This window comes from Pavona decussata, unplaced genomic scaffold (assembly GCF_977016875.1).
Source record: "Pavona decussata unplaced genomic scaffold, jaPavDecu1.1 SCAFFOLD_198, whole genome shotgun sequence".
In the NCBI taxonomy this organism is placed as follows: Eukaryota; Metazoa; Cnidaria; class Anthozoa; order Scleractinia; family Agariciidae; genus Pavona; species Pavona decussata.
Genome location: NW_028145606.1, coordinates 428,586 through 444,980, shown reverse-complemented (window position 1 = coordinate 444,980; position 16,395 = coordinate 428,586). Strand labels below are relative to the sequence as shown.

At 38.7% G+C, this 16,395-nt stretch overlaps 2 protein-coding genes across 2 annotated transcripts in view; one reads left to right on the top strand and one right to left on the bottom strand.

Annotated features, from left to right (window-relative positions):
• Positions 1–16,395, bottom strand: part of LOC146461409 (uncharacterized) — a 212,028-nt gene that overhangs the window by 14,890 nt on the left and 180,743 nt on the right. The window lies entirely within an intron of this gene.
• LOC146461427 (TBCC domain-containing protein 1-like) lies at positions 22–14,717 on the top strand. Its single transcript, XM_085086823.1, has 19 exons — positions 22–246; positions 2,361–2,422; positions 3,403–3,465; positions 4,043–4,140; positions 4,851–4,962; positions 5,863–5,920; positions 6,029–6,104; positions 6,223–6,319; positions 6,936–7,002; positions 7,490–7,613; positions 8,236–8,374; positions 9,442–9,490; positions 9,912–9,991; positions 10,880–11,002; positions 12,010–12,188; positions 12,294–12,394; positions 13,053–13,108; positions 13,564–13,657; positions 14,281–14,717. The coding sequence occupies exons 1-19, from the start codon at positions 160–162 to the stop codon at positions 14,350–14,352; spliced, it is 1,737 nt and encodes a 578-aa protein (XP_084942949.1). The 5' UTR covers positions 22–159; the 3' UTR covers positions 14,353–14,717.

Here is a 16,395-nt window from a genome sequence, read left to right as displayed (position 1 = left end):
GCGCATCGTATCATGGGTAAATGACAAGTAACTGTCCCAGGATTCTCAGTTTGAGTGAAAAATGGCGGCAGAATGTTTTGACGGAAGAAATGATTCCAGATTCGTTCATGGCTTGGATTAGTTCATATTTTCTCTTTTGCATTGACTCGTACATGCAGCATGTCTTCCATTGCCCTTTGGGTGAAGCCAGATGCGTTTGATTTTGGAGCAATCCACGCTCCTTTGCCTTCGAAGCTCAACTTGCACGTAAGTTTAATCATCCTTCATATTTCAGTGAGAGAATATTTTTAATTTTAAGCTTAAGCTTATATGTGGTGCTCTGGGTGTTCATAGCTGTTTTGTTGGACCCTTTGTATTAAGAAAAATCACCTTTGCTCCCAGAACAAAATCACGTGATTCTTGTGTGATTTTGTCAAAAGTATGCTGAATAAGGCTTAATTTTAAAATAAGCTTATTTAAAATATTGTAGTTGTTATGCTTGCTCCCAAGGACCATGGCCTTCAAAACAGTTGCTCTTTCTTTCTACGTTCAGTGTGAAAACATTAGAAAACATCCCCACCACCCCCTCCCCCAATTAAAAATACCCAACAATGAACAAACAAAACACAACAAGAACATTCCCAAAGTGATTCTTAAGCAAGATTATCAATCTGGACGTTTGTGTGTAGGTGTGTTTCATTACACAAGGTCTGAGGATACGCTCTGTTAGTTGATATAATTTTTAATGCCATGCTAATTGGAAAAGATGATTATATTGTGTAGTTCCATAAAATATCCATACCCCCACCACAGAGGGAATTTCACATAAGACCCCCCCACCCCCCAGGATTTTCCATTTTCGAGGTATTTTTTAACCCCCCCACCCCTTCGGAAATTCCTCAAATACAGAAAACACCCCCACCCCCCTCTGGAAAAGTTTTATTTCAAGAGAACGCCTCAAAAATCAGTTTCATGTAAGCATTTTAGAAATATCAAGAACTGCCTACACGAGGAGAAAATATGCGTTATCGAAGAGCGTGCGCACTGTTCAATTTCACCTGTAGAGTTTGCCAAAAAGCTCTTGATACTGAAATAATTGTTGTGTTTTATATTTACCTGTGGTCATTGACATCACACTTTACCATTAGCTTCCCTGAAGATTTTAAATTTAAATTGTTGGAATAAGTCCGGCAATGCAAAAATGTGTTTTCATTTAATTTGCATATGTCATGTTTACGTTCCTATGCAAATTTGTAGGAGATCAAAAGGATTATCGCTTTAGTTCTACTCAATCAATATTTCTCGTAATCATTCTGTCCAGTCATTTTAGTCAATAGTTTTCCTATTGAATTGGAATAGCTTGGACAAAATAAGCATTAGCAGGCCAGGGAGACAAATAATTTGACCTTTCAGATCGTAACTTGAAACCGCAGACGAAATGGAGCCGCAAAATGAAATTAGCATGTTCACGTTCTTATGCAAATTTTGTATGAGATCAATAACGCATTAAAAGAATGTCGAATTGGCTCTATTTTGCTGAATTTTGGCATAGAAATCAAGTTAATAGTTTTGGACTTTGAGTTGAAATACTTCGGACAAAATAAGTTTTAACACGGGTCAGTTTTGACAAACTGATCAATTGATCCCGGGAATTGACCTTTGCCCGTAACTTTACACAAAAATAACAAACAAATATTTCAATGTTTTATGTAAAATTGGGGCTTTCACTTTATAGCCATACAAAAGTTTCCCTTTTAAACATTGATACAAATTCAATTGTTGCCAATGAACAATATTTTTCTACGCAAGAAAGTTTTACAAACAACAGTTTTATAATAACTGAGTCACGCAACGCAGACAAAGATTTCTTGTTTCACTTGGACTACTTCGCTTACAAAGGCTTTTCGAGAAAGGAACATGTTTTTAATGTGACAAGGGTTTCTTTAAAACAGTTAAACAAAGTTACGTCTTCAAGAAAGATCTACGAAGTTGCTAAGTTGGTAAGTTACAATTTTGAACAATTATGTCTGACATGAACGAGAAGTTGACCCTCTGGAAACTTATCCAACCATTCACCCCTCCTCCCCTCTGGAATTTCCTGGGCCATTGACTCCCCCCACCCCTCTGGAATTTCCAATTCCCTCCGTGGTGGGGGTATGGATATTTTCTGGAACCACACATTTAATGAAAGCAAATAAAACGCCAAGCTATTCATACAACTTTATTCAGTCATTGTGTACATTATAAGCTATTAAATTTTTAATCAGTTTTATAAATCCATCAAGACCTCCAGTACAACCACATACAACTAATGAGATCATTCATGTTCCATTATTTTGTTCAATAATTTTAAATGTTTTGTTTAATGATGACCTTTTCAGAACTTGTACAAGCTGTCTATTTATGCCCGAAACAAAGGAAAAGCTGGTTATCCAAAACTGAGGTACAATTTTCATTCTGTATTTAAAGTGTTGAACTTGGTAACAGCCATCTATTGGGATTGTCCATATTGTTTGGCTCCAGGAAATATCCAAATTCTCCTCAAAACGTTAAGCTTTAGAGACCCCTCTCCCCTCCCCTTTGGAATTTCCAATAACATTTCATGAAGGAAGTATGGATAATCATATTTCCTGGAACCTCACATTGAAAATGATCCCCAGAAATTCCAGCTGGTGATAAGGTTGATCTCTTTCAGCTGGCAAATGAACCGGTAGCCAGCTCTTGCCTACAATGTACATATTTACATTATTATCAGGTTCAAATGCGCTGCACAGCTGTACCAACTAAGTTAATAGGAAACCAGACTGCAGAGTTAGTGGGAGGCTGCAGGTTCGAATTCTGCTTGCCTGAGGCACTAACCAGGTTCTCTAAATAAACAAATAAGGTGGTTAGTGAAACTGTGCTGTTTGGTTTATCAATAGAGTTGATAACTAAAGGTAAATTGGCCACCATAGCACTCAAATCTCTATGTGGTGGCCAATTTACCGTAAGTTATCACCTCTGTTGATAAACCAAACATTCCTCTCCAAATAAATGACATCTAAGGTCATGTTCAGTGTGATGCACCATATGGGTGGGTGGCGCAATGGTTTCGCTAATGTTTTGAGCATTTTACCCAAATGTTTTGTTATAATATCTTTGGCCTTTTCAATTCCAAATTATAAGTAAAAAAAATAGCTATCTTCACTGTCCTTGCCTTCCATAATGTCTGGCCGCTGGCTTATAATGGCAGCTTTGGTAGACGTGTGATAGAGTTAGCTTTTTATGTAGAGTCAGTACTGGTTGGAACCTCTAATGTTAGCTACAGAAACTAAAGTTAGATACAGGTCCCCATTTAGTGGTTTTGTTTCCTGCTATTTCAGTCAAACATAAATAAAGGTAAAATTTCACGTCATATTGATATATGTTTATTTCACTTCACAGCTACTCTGTGTGGAAACATGTTGCCTGCAACAAATTACAAATATCTGAGGACTTGGCATGGCTGTAAGTATCACTTGTATTCATAGTGCCAGACCATTGTTTGTTAACAAAAATATTTTGATATTTTGTTGTGAGATTGTGATGTGTTGTTTTGCGATGGATTTTATAATCTTTTGCTTAGAGCAATAATTAAATATTATAAAAATAGTAGTTTCGTGAAAACCCCACCCACCCGCACCAGTCCCAATAAAAAAAATGTTGGAATCAAGGCAGCGTGATTTTATCCTTTTTACTGCATACAATGCATTCATCAAAATATTTAAAACTTTTTTGTAGTTGAAACTTTGAACATTGCTAATTGTAGCAGTCTACAGTACACGTATTACATATGAACCTACACTCCGTCGTATACAATAGAACTCTGCTAACTTGAACTCCTGAGGGAAACAACACATAGTTTGAGTTAGCGGGGTAGTTGTTGAATTTCAAGTATCTGGTTAATAATAATTATTAATGAAATTAATAAAATATTGTGTTTTTATCATTCTTTCACAATCACAAGTCACTTTGGTTTGTAAGAGCATTTTGAAAGCAACGTTTAGCTTGTGAACTTAAGGCAAAATTGTTATATATCTTTCAGATATTTTGAAACTTTTGATATGTTGAGTGCATCAAGTTTCAAGGAACATTCAGACTGGAATGAAAAGTTTGCTCAGTGTAAAAGTCAGGAAGAGTTAGGTGATTATACACTTACTAACACAAGGGATAAATTCCACCTTATTGAATTGCAGTGGAAGCTCTCGTAAGCGGACAGCCTCAGGATTCAAAAAAGGTGCCCGTAACTGGAGCTGGTCGCTTACAAGAATGGTTCTTGCAAGCGGCCACTAGAGGTGTAAGGGATAGATGTCCGCTTATGGGAGCTCACCCAGCTAACAATATTTATTAATTTAAATAATAAACATTGGGAATGCAAAAAATACTACCATATTAAATGATTTTTTTTCTTTTGCTGCCTTATGCAATGCCGCAATAATCCAAAACTAAAACTGGGGGTATTCAGGGAGTTTTCAGATATAATTAAGCAACAATAATTCTAAAAAGCTTTAATTACATAACAATATTTGGCATTTTTTTTCCAAATTGAAGCTTAATTACCTCTGAAAAATGCAGGGTTACCTCCAATTTTCTTTAGGTTTTAGATTCCAACAACCGTTGTGTAGATCTGCTTTCCTCGCAGAGGGAAAATAAGTTAATATCTTTTCTGAGAAGGCACCATCCTAAAGAAACCTGAGTTTCAGGCCATCACGAGATGCACAGAACAACTACGTGCAGTAGCAAAAAGGGGCACCATTCTTAAAACAAAAGAACTTGAGGATTATTTTGTTGCAGTATTTTGTACAGCATAGCTAAAGACTGAACACTTTTAATCTTAAGTTATCTTCTTACAGGTCATCTTAGATCTCAAGGCTCTGTGAGAACATTGCAGTTTATTTTGTTCCTTTACATTCAACAAATTCATAAGATTTCATTCAAGGCTTCCCTGGTGTTAGGAGGAGAGGAGTATCCTGCTTATAAATTAAATAATATTTATTTTAAAGATTCTCTTTTTTGTCCAAAAAATGACGGGCAATTTGGTGATGTGACAGGATTCGTAGATAAATTCCTGTAAGCTGTTTGCAGGACACTGCTTTCTCTGCTTTCTCGACCCTGGGGGTGTGGGAGTACTCAAGAAAGTTTTATACAGGAGGCTGACTGTCCTGAGGTCCAAACCCTTACCTTTTCCTATAACATTAACTTTTTGACAGGAAAGGTAACCCTTTCATATACACACAGAAGAAATACTATCGTTTTGGCTTGGTCTGCTTGAGATGTTTTGACACTGGCCCTTTTAAATACCTTAATGACAATTTTCTTACCCTTTTCGATACTTTGGCTTGTGAAATTGCTGCTCTCCATCTTGAAAAAGGTACCCCTTTCAGGTCCTACCCACATAGTCCATTACCGGTATAAAGTGTAGGAAATACCCTCCCCCACCCCAGATCTCAACTGGCATCTTGGCATGGCATTTCTTTGCATAGCATAGCATTAATTCTTTGTATAGTCCGCTGGTGTCTTTCAAAAGGTTGCTGTCTACTTAAGAATTCTCGGACAACCCTGTGTTTGCTGGAAGTTTTAAATTACCACGCGACAATTATTCTAAAGACAGAGTTCTTTAGATCAGGAACTAGCTATAAAGTCAGCACAAGACAGTACAATACTGAGTTTGGAGTTGTTTTCCCAAATGGCATCAATGTTTTCCTCCTGTTTACACCTTGTCTACTGAAAAGCCTGTTTTGTGTAAACTGCCATCTTCCAAAAAAACCTAGGGAGTTGCTGAAAGTTGAGTGAAAGGAAGGGAACAGAAGAATGTATGTTCAAATATTTGTACTAAGCAAAGAGGTTTTCTTAACTATAAAACAGATGGCCAACACAGGCAAGATCTCCTGACTTAGAAAACAAAGGTTCTGTTGCTGTTAAGGTATGAAGTCTTCTGATGATAATGTTAGAATTATCTTAGCTGTACATTAAAATATTAAAACAGTTTTATTTTCCCCAGTGATTTCCTTTTTTTTTTTCCTACTTTTAGAGTCTTGATGAACATGATCACATGATGTTTGTGTTGCATCATTTGAATGACATTCTTGAACTATTAATGGAACCAGGTAGTTGTTGTATTACATATTTTAATAACCCCTGGCCTGGCTTCATCAAAATGTTTCATATAGAGTGGCATGAACAAAATCTTTCGCTCAATGAAATAAAATTCCTTTGTGTTCACAGAATCTGGTGCTAACAATGGCTGTGGTAGTGAAGCATGCCTTACTGTTGAAGCTCTTGATGCCCTTGGATTTCTCATAACAGGAGCAAGTGACTGTAGGTAAGTGGGAACGAAATAGAACTCAATTTCCAGGTTTAGTGCCTCAGCTTTTTGGCTGGACCTAACCTTGGTTTCCACGATGTGAAGTGATTCTCAGAGTAGTAATTCACTTTATCCTGTTTCACAATCATAAAAAGGGGTAGCCACTGGTGTCTATATAAGCTGATGTCTAGTCCTATTTCCCAGCAAAATAACATAAAATGGACACGTCTGTTGCCCATTTGTCCAGACAACCATCGTCATTGTCATCATCACTATCCATGGTTCTTTCTCTCAGTGGAATGCAAATAAGGCCCTTTGTGAAGGCCTGCAGCCATTACCGTTACAACTCTAAGTAGAACAAGGTGTCATACTTGCAGATCAGATCAGTGGTGGATTCAGAACTTTGTGTAAGGATGGGGATCACTGGCCCAGAGTGAATGTTTCAGCTACATGTAGAATTTTTAAAAAAAATAGGTTAAGGTGCTCAAAGCAGGCAGAAAAAACTATACCTATGAAAACAGGTTCCAACTTCATCCAGACTAGCATAGTTCCATGACTAAACCACTCTAGTCAGGTCAGCTGAGAGGATGTAAAGCTTCTTAAAATTTTTTACTTTTTAAAAATTCCTTTCTAGAACAATCCAACCACTTCATGAAATAGCTCGTCTTCAGCCAGAAAGGCCCAAGTCTGGTTACTCCAAGGTATCATGAAACTTCTACTTCCATTGGAGTGTTATTTTGCTTTCAAATTCTTCCTGATTTGGTTAAATAGTTGCATGCACAAGTAAGGGTTCCTTTTCAAGTTCTAATGGAGAAAAAAACATCCAAACCCAGGAGTTATGTTTGTTTGGATTACTGCAGGTTAGGCTGTTGTTCCACAGCAAAGGTAAACACAGCTTTTAAAAAGGAGACTGGTCATCATCATCAACATCATGATCATCATTTCTTTTAACACCAAGTGTTGCATGATAGTTCCCAAACATAGCCTACTCCTTACAACAGTGTACGTTTGCCATCTTTTGCTAACCCTTCCAACCATAGCTTGCTTCTCTCTTTCTCTGCCATTCTGTGGCATTTCTCCTTTTGTCTGTCCCCGTGCCTTCTGCATATTTAGCAGAGAGGAGAATTCTTAGCCTGGAAACCATAAGCAGTGTCCAAATCACTGATCTTTTAATGATGTACCTCACAGATCTCCAGAACGTTCTCCTTCCGTCAACTGCAGTCCTGGCTGAGATCCAATCTGCAGGTGAATCCCTTTGGAGTGTCATCAATCCTTGCTCATGCCTTCAAACAACAAGAGACACCTGAACAAAGTAAGAAATTGCTTGCATAATTAAATCTTACTGTGAACTGTTTGATGGGATAAATCATATGTTACATTCTCAGATTTTTTCTGTCCATTTTTTCCTTTGTTGAGTACATTTTTAAACAAACAAGAAAACTCTATTTTTTTTTTCAAATATGAGCCCCTATACTTTATACTCCATGAATGACATGGTGATTTGGCTCTGTAATGACAAAATAGAGGGCTTGTAAAGACAAATTTATGGACAAATGTTCGTTGCAGATACCAACAGCACTTTAACTGTTGTTGTTGTTGTTCTGCATCAGGGGTTAATAGCTCTTAGGCAAACCCCTCCTGAGGATCTCACGCAGCATTCTTCTTGTAACAACTGTATCATTAATATTCACAAACAGTAACTCTATCCCTAAAATTCACAAAAATGAACTGCTGGACACTGTTTATTATATAGTCATAGTATCCAAAATTGGCTCTGTGAATGACCAGGTGACAGCAATGAGGATGACTGGCAACTCAACTTTCTTAAAATCAAACAATGTGTGAGAGTATCATGAATTCATGACCACATACTGTATTTCCTCAAGCAGCCAGCTCCTTTACACTGAATCTAACCATAAACTGTGGTTTTGCAGAGTTTCTAAGCCTTAGTGACACATTTGACGAGCACAGTCTGGTGCGACATCAGGAAGCAGACCACAGTAGTGCGGCCAGCAAGGATCCATCAACTCACAGAAGTCGTATTATGAGCAATGTCAGCTATGCACCTCCTGAGTATGAATCTCTTCTCTCTATATCTTGAATCTCTTTCCAAGAACAGTGAAATTAAAATTAGTAACTTTATAGGGTTTGGTGTTTCCTTATGTACTCGCAACCGAGTTGTTTTACACCCGATAAAACACGTGCTGCAAGTTTTTTGAATGATTTCAAAAACATTCCTGTAAAAGCATGTGTCAAGAGAGTTCACAACAATGATGCTTTTGTGAATGTTGGAAATTACAGTAGCATAAGAGAAAAACATTAAACACCACATACTAATAAAGAGGAGGTTTCATTGGGTTGTAAAACCACTACACATGATGTTTTGTAGACCATTTGATAGGTCAGTGGGCTTATGAATAATATTGTTAATGAGTTTTTGAAGTATCTGCAGTAATCATGCTTACACGCACCTCCAGCATATGTAAACATAAAATTAAACTTGTTCACAAGAACAGTTGCATTCAATTGAAATTAGTAGCTTTCCAAAATTTGGTGGTGCTTTATATTCTGTAGTGGCCATGTTTTGAACTTCAAAACGTTGCCACCAAGCAGATACATGTAGCTCAGATACAATCAGCTCCATCATCACTAACACTTCTCTAAAATGGACAAGTACAGTTGTTCCTTGTTGTACCATATTTATTCAATACAGTACACTCCCTCGAATGAAAAATGAGAAATAGGGAATGAGGCAATAGAAAGGTAAATTTACTCCATGCTACTGCCAAGGACAATACATTTTCCAAAATCCAAGCCATAATTTAATTATTCATGTGGGAAGGGCGAAACCACGAAATTTGAAATAAGTGCTCAGGGAGATTGTTCTCGGGAAACGTTAATGGTTATTGTTGTCACTTAATACTTTGTTTACCTCTAAGCTGTAGACCTCTCTAAACTGAACAGCTGTGTAAGTGTTATCTGGCCAAAAACATATTCTCACTTTGTTGTTGTTGTTTTTATTTTCTTTCTTTCTTTCTTTCTTTCTTTCTTTCTTTCTTTCTTTCTTTCTTTCTTTCTTTCTTTCTTTCTTTCTTTCTTTCTTTCTTTCTTTCTTTTTCTTTTTTTTGTACATGTCACAGACAACGAATAACGATTCTGTCTCAAGTCTGCAAGCAAACCGTAGCAAAGGTACGTTAGCCCTGTAAGCTTTGCCCTACATGTTAGTGTGAGTTATGCATTTTAATGTTAAAAGTGTATCTGAGTTAATGATTCGTCATCCTTAAACTCGTTAAAAAATTTTGAAGATGTTGTTCTTGTTGTTGTTTGTTGTTAATAATTCATAAAGAGAATACGAAGGAAACGACTTCCATGAAGGAGGTTTGGTTATCATAAAATTTGGTGAAATTTTGCTTTGAATTTCTCCGAGAATTATTAAAGGTTTGAGAAGCTGTATCAAACACTCGAAAGGTTGTGTCATCAAATTTCCAAACACTTCGAAGTTGGTTTAAAAAACTCGGCTGTGCCTCGTTTTCACTGAACCCACCTCTCCGCGGTGTTTGGAAATCGGATGAAACACTTTTCGTGTTTGATATATTGTTCTGTCCACCAGGCCAGTGATTCGTACTCTGGAAGTATGGTGAAAGTTCACAGATGTCACTACTCATACATCTACATCCTGTGTCCATTGAGGTTTGTCAATCATACAAATAATGCCAGTACTTTTTGTTGTTTTGTTGTGATTATTTAACTGTTCAGTTCGGTGGAAAAAGGCAGTGTTTATGACAAATTTCGCCTCGGGAGTTCTTTCAAACTGATTGATCAACTTTCTCATGTTATCGTGTGGATGAGGGTCCGGTTCTTCAAAGCCTGATGAAGCTTATACAGGGCTAGCGTGAACTTTGACTTAGCTTTAATTACTAACCAATAGAGCGGTTTTCAATCGCGTGTCGTAAAACCAAAACCAAAGTATCTGGCCAATCGCAACAAATGTAAACAACACAACGAGTCAATCAGAATTTGACGCAAATACAGGTAACCAGCGCCAAGCGCGGGAAAACGCGTGCGGCGAAACACGATTGGTGTTTGTTTGGGTTCCCAGTGGTCGAGAAAGTGGCGCGAATTTTGTTAACCAATCACAGAGCGTAGTAATGCAAAGGCAAACCTAACGCGAAATTACTTTCGACATTCAATTGAAAACCGCTCTAAAGATTTTTCCAAAAGATATCTGTCTTAGAGTTTTCTTTTCTTAGCTAAAAATTAGCTTTTAAAGACATTTGGTAACTACCTCGGTTAACTTTTAATCGAGGAATAGGCTTTCGAACAACCGGCGCCAGAACATATAAAATAGCTGAAGGTTTGCTACTCGTCAAAGAAGTGGCTATTGCCCTCAGTTAATTCATTGATTTTCAGGTTGAGGCATGGAAAATTGGCTGGCTCTGTAAATGTATTTAAAATTAACTTAAATCTCAGCAATATTTTACCCACCGTTGAGCATAGTTGCACCCTTTTCCCAGAGAACGTTTCAAACTTTTCAACCTAACAAGATTGGAATATCCTGTTGAATGTTTTGTTCATTAGGGCCGTGACGGTGGAGAATTGTCACAACTCAACAATTGTTCTCGGAGTAACAAAAACCGCTGTCAACATCATCGGATGCGAAAGTTGTACGTTTTTTGCAGTCTGCGACAGAATCTCCATCAGGTTAGTTCGGTACCCATCCCTTTGTAATTACAACAAAGAAACTGTTTGAAATTTAATAGGCAAGGCCTGACGCACTCTGAAACACGCAACGGAATTGATATATTGGGATGTTTTTGTGGGAAATATTACATAAGAAAGATCGGCGTGCAGTAGCATCGTGATGATGATGATGATGACGATGACGATGACGATGGCGATGGCAATGACAATGATAATGATAATGATAATGATAATGATAATGATAACAATGAATGAATGAATCTTTATTTATCCTGCAAAATAGATCAGCGAATAGAAAGTAAACGCATGTGTAGCTATTAAGGTTTTAAGGTTTAAGGTTTTTTTAAGGTTTAAGGTTTTTATTATTATGCACTATTTCAATGGTTTACAACAAAAGTAAATTACAATATTAAAAATTAATATTAAAAATAAATATTCTATGTATGACAGTTAAAGGCTGAAATCACAAAGTTCTTTTTTTTTTTCCAATGTGCTTACCATAGTAAGGTCAGAAAACGAAACTGCCGCGTTCACACTAACTCTGAACACGGTTTAAAGTTGCATTCAGCGAGGAAAAACCGTTTTATTTTGTTTCGCTTTTTTACCAGTAACACATCGGAGAAAAACAAAGAAGGTGAATGGAAAAGAAAAATGCATCAAAACAGTCACAAAGAAGAAATACAGTTTCAGAATATAGCCAGATGCTTGAGAAACTTAACAAAATTCACGCCTTTGAAAATTTGATCGGGGCAAGGGGAAAATTGGCCGTCTGTGGCTTATTGAATTCTATAATGTTATTGCTTTCAATCCAGCCATAAGCATTTTCCAATCGTGTACCAAGTCACGGTATATTGCTTTTGTTGTTTTGGACGCCTAGACCCTAGAAGATGGTTGCCCAATGGGCAACCTGCTTTAAAGAGTAATTTCGGAACCTGCAGTGTTAACAAAGATACCGTTATAATTACAGTATATATAGATGTAACTGTTGTTGATTGCTTTTGTTCCAGCGGTTGTAGCAACTGTACCTTCAATCTATGTACGCCAACCAGACCTTTGATCCTTCCAGGCAACGAGAAATTAGTGCTAGCGCCATATCACACTTACTACCCCACCCTTGAGGAACATTTACACGGCCCCTGGGGGGTGACCACGGAATCGAACCTTTGGAATGATCCGCTTGTTCTTGGTAAGATAACGTGTTTCTCGAGACATGATTCAGTTTAATTCTAATTACTATAGTTTAATATCTTTTAATATCTGTTTGTTTCTTTTGTTTTGATATTTTTTCCAGCGTCTGACCGTTCTGAGGTTCCATCAGCGGTTTACCGTGAGTTGCCGCCTCAGGATTTCTTCACGTTTACAATTCCTTTCTCCATGAAAGGTTCCACAGATGTAAGTATTGTTCAGTGAGGCGACAGCATACACCATTAATGAAGGGATAGCAAACAGTCTCCAAACATTAGTTCTTTTACTTCAGCGCCCCATCTCGCTTCTCATCGTTAATTTTTATCCCGTCCCTCATCCCGCACAAGTTAAAATTCTAGCCAAGGTTACGTTTTGCATGGTTCGAAACGACTCCAGTTCCGTCCCAGTACTCCTCATCAATCATAAACTTCATCCCGATTCCCGATTTCTGGTGCGAAGTGACTAGAGTCCTGTCCTGCTTTTCCGTAACAGTCATAAGCCTTATCCCTATACCGCTTTGGCGAAATGACTCGAGTCCCAACCCGTTGTCCCGTACCAGTCAAATCGATAATCTTTGATATAGTGAGCTAGTCACTGTTCTGTCATTCCGGACCAGTTAGAATCCTCATCCCGATCACGCTATGGCACGTTTCGAAATTACTCAGGTCGTGATTTGTTGGTGTTTTGATCCTCTGCCCGTGCTTCCCATCAGAGATTCAATATTTTCAGCATGCCGTTGTAAAACTCGGGATATCCTGCTTCCCATGCATCCTTAAAGTTCATTTCAAACTTATCTTGACCCTCCATCATTTGTCGCTTTTCCGATTACATCATTTCTGACCGCCCTTTCTTTTCTTTAATTTAGGGACCACCCATTCCTCTCCCGATAAAATACGAGAAAGCGTTAAAAGAAAGAGAAAAGTAAGTGGTTGTGCTTTAATCAAATAATTTCCTTTTAGTTTATCTATGCCGAGAGGTGATCCTAAACACTTGAATTATTTAAAGTTATATCTAGTGCTCTGTTTTCCCAGGAAACAATTAATTTTAAGAAAGATGCATTTTATCAGTCAGCGACAAAGGCAGACTTGGACTAGAAAAAATATATATATTTCAGTGCATGAGAGACCTACGTTGGTAGTCAATCGCGCTGATGTAAACCTAAGTGGAGTGTAGTTTTCGGGCATGCGTGCGTTTTCAACCTATTTTGGCAACCAGACCTTCCTACTTAGCAATTTTTAACTCGATCGACCGACCCACTTTTATGAAAGAGAAGGGGATGCATGGAAAACGCAGCAGTTTATGAGGATGACTTTACTGTAAAGCTGCAACTGCTCAATTTAAGTAACGACGACTGTTTTACGTTGTTTACTCTGCAGGGCTATAAACAACTGGTATCAATTGGTGAAAACATCATCACTGAGTAAACCACAAAGGAGACAGCTACAGAAAGACGTACAAGACAGATTTCAGGTGAGGTCCGTGTAGGAACTGTGGCCTCTAGAAAGCGCTCGGGATGGTGGGAAACATGAAACCTCGCCGATTAGTTAAGTTTACACTTCCGGCTAGAACAAGCCCCAAATACCAAATGTCAAATTCTCTTCTCTTGTCCCCATACTTTTCTCATAAAAGTACTGTGGAGAAGTTATTCAAATATCAAGAAAATTCATCTCATGACCTCAGGTGTTGAATAAGCATTGGAATTACAAGGAGAAATTCGATGCTGATCAATGTCAGGTAGGGCTTAAAGGGTTAAATTGAGTGCAGCTGGTGTAACGAATGGTAAATGTCAAGCCTTGAGTAACCTATTGTGGTCTTAAAGGGCGTAATCTTCAAAGCGTGACCATTCAAATTAATACTGCTAAGCAGTACTTTTCTGTGAAACGGTTGTGTTTTAAATTACAAAATTATTCTAACTTTGGAATCTAAAACCCGAAATTTTGACCGCTCAATTCAAAAGTATTAAGCAGTTCTTTCCGTGATGCGGTTCGTTTTTCAAACTTTCCAAGTGGAAAGTTTTAATCGGGGAGAAGTTGTCTAGCTGACTTTTAGCAAGTGCATACTGTGAATGACAAGTGTAATTTTGTTTGCTGTAGGAATGGTTGGCGGAGAGTGGTCATGCAACTCAGTTGAATGGTCTTGTACCACCACATTCCAGCAAGTCTTAAGACGGAGAAACCAGAACAAGGAGATACCAACAGGTATTGGAGTGAAGCAGCCCCACACCGCCCCAAGGTAGGCCACGGAGAGAAGACTGCTAGATCAGAAACGAACCCGCAGGGTTTATGGCGTACATCTGAACAAGCGCTACGGCAGATCACAGAACCATCGTATTTCACTTCACGTCTCAAGGATGCTCAGTTTCAGAAGGAAGATCTGTGACAGTTAGATTGTGACCTATGAAATGAAACTTTGGGGCAAGAGACCTGCGAACGAACGAGACAAGCTAAATGGGCATTTGTGGGAAAACCTATCGCTTCATGCTTTGGTGATTGCGCAAAAACTGTAGCGTCTTGTACGAGGTTAATGGACATACGAGGAGCAATGCTTGTTTGTTCTTCGTTGACTTTTGTGATCATCTGCATCAACAAAGTGTGTGAGTGTTAGCACCAATCACAAGGCAAACATCAAGTAAAGAATTGTAAAGTCGAATTTAAGAATAATACAATGCAATTGAAAAGTAAATTTACTTTGTGAAAGATGGAAGCTTCCATGTAGCATTCTTTTCTTTTTCCCTTGCTTTATATTTTCTGGCGCGTCAGTTTTCTTCGTTCCCAAAATCTGAGTGTCCTGGGCGGTTAAATCTGCACTTTGTTTATCATAAATAAGTCGGCGCTCGACTTGTGCTAGCTTGAGTGGCAGGCGCTAAAAAGGAGAAGGGTGGAGAGGAATCGAGCGTGCGCGTGAGGGGATAGAGGAGGGGAATCGGGCGTGCGCGCGAGGGGAGGGAGGAGGGGAATCGGGTGCGCGCGCGAAGGGGCTACAGAGAGGAGGGGGCGTGGGGAATCGGGCTTGCGCGCCCGATTGCCCACTTCCCTATCCGCCCTCTGCTTGTCGAATAGACCCAAAGAAAGAATGTTTTACCAAGCGAAAGGAAACGGAAGTAGAATCTTGCTGCAGGTTAAAGGTACAAAAGTAAAGAGAGACTTAATAAGATGCTAATTATGCATCGGAGCCAAAATGCTATTGTATATTTCTGTGAAACCTAATTTCCCAGAAATCATTCATGAGAGAGTAGAGAGTAATCTATGCGCCTTCTAACTTGGAGGAACCATCGCCAAACGAGGTCATTCGACAGTGAAGACCCTAACCGTCGTTGTATCGAGCTGGTCATGAGAAAATGGTTTTGTTGATCATGTAAGCAAGTCTGCTCTCGTCTCCCGCTTGTTGAAAACGCAACTCAAGCAAGGTGCAAATAGAACCTTGCCGCAAGCTATATAAAGCGTTTTCATTCACGTGACTACCGGCCCTATTGAAGAATTTATTTGCATAAAAATAGAGTTCGATTCCCAGAGGTTTAGTTTGGGACACCAACATGGCCGCCATTTCTTTGAGGGGTATCGAATGATATTTGCGAGCATGCGAGCAATGTTTTTTTTTTTTGCGAGCACGAGCAGTTGTCAAATTTTTCTTGCGAGCAGCGAGCACTTCGACTACTTCGTAAATTTTCCCCTAGCCGGAATCGCTCTTTTATTAATAGGATACGTTGTTTTGCGCCAAGTAATAGCTAATAATCTGTCCTCCCCCTTGGTGGAGTGAAAAGCCGCAATTGCAAACCAGCTTACAACATATCAAGCAGAATAAATAAAATGAGCTCTACAAACTGACACTACTTTTATGAACACGATTGATTATCGCAGTTATACACATAACTTAAGTGGTCGTGACATTAAAGCCCGAAAAAAAAAAAATCAGGCCTGAACGGGATCAGAACCCATCACCTCTGCGATACCGGTGCAGTGCTCTACCAACTGAGCTATCAAGCCAACGGGGAGCTGGTTACGTTGTGAGTTCGTGATATGCCCGTAGATGGTGAAGAAATAGTGAATAGATAAAAGATCACATATTTGAACTGCGGAACGGTACCTCTCTCAAGCAGAAAGCCTGCGATGATGAAATATGATAAAGAATAAAGCTATGTATATATAAACGAAATGCTTGTCATGGAGCTTCGTGTGTTTTCCCGATGATGCAGACAGCGCCTCCAGAAC

What these genes read in the sequence shown, in the direction of transcription:
- LOC146461427 (XM_085086823.1), top strand. Translation starts at nt 160, where the DNA reads ATGTCTTCCATTGCCCTTTGGGTGAAGCCAGATGCGTTTGATTTTGGA. An exon ending in TCTGAGGACTTGGCATGGCT is followed by an intron (nt 3,466 to 4,042) that starts GTAAGTATCACT and finishes TATATCTTTCAG; the next exon opens with ATATTTTGAAACTTTTGATA. An exon ending in CCAAGTCTGGTTACTCCAAG is followed by an intron (nt 7,003 to 7,489) that starts GTATCATGAAAC and finishes TGTACCTCACAG; the next exon opens with ATCTCCAGAACGTTCTCCTT.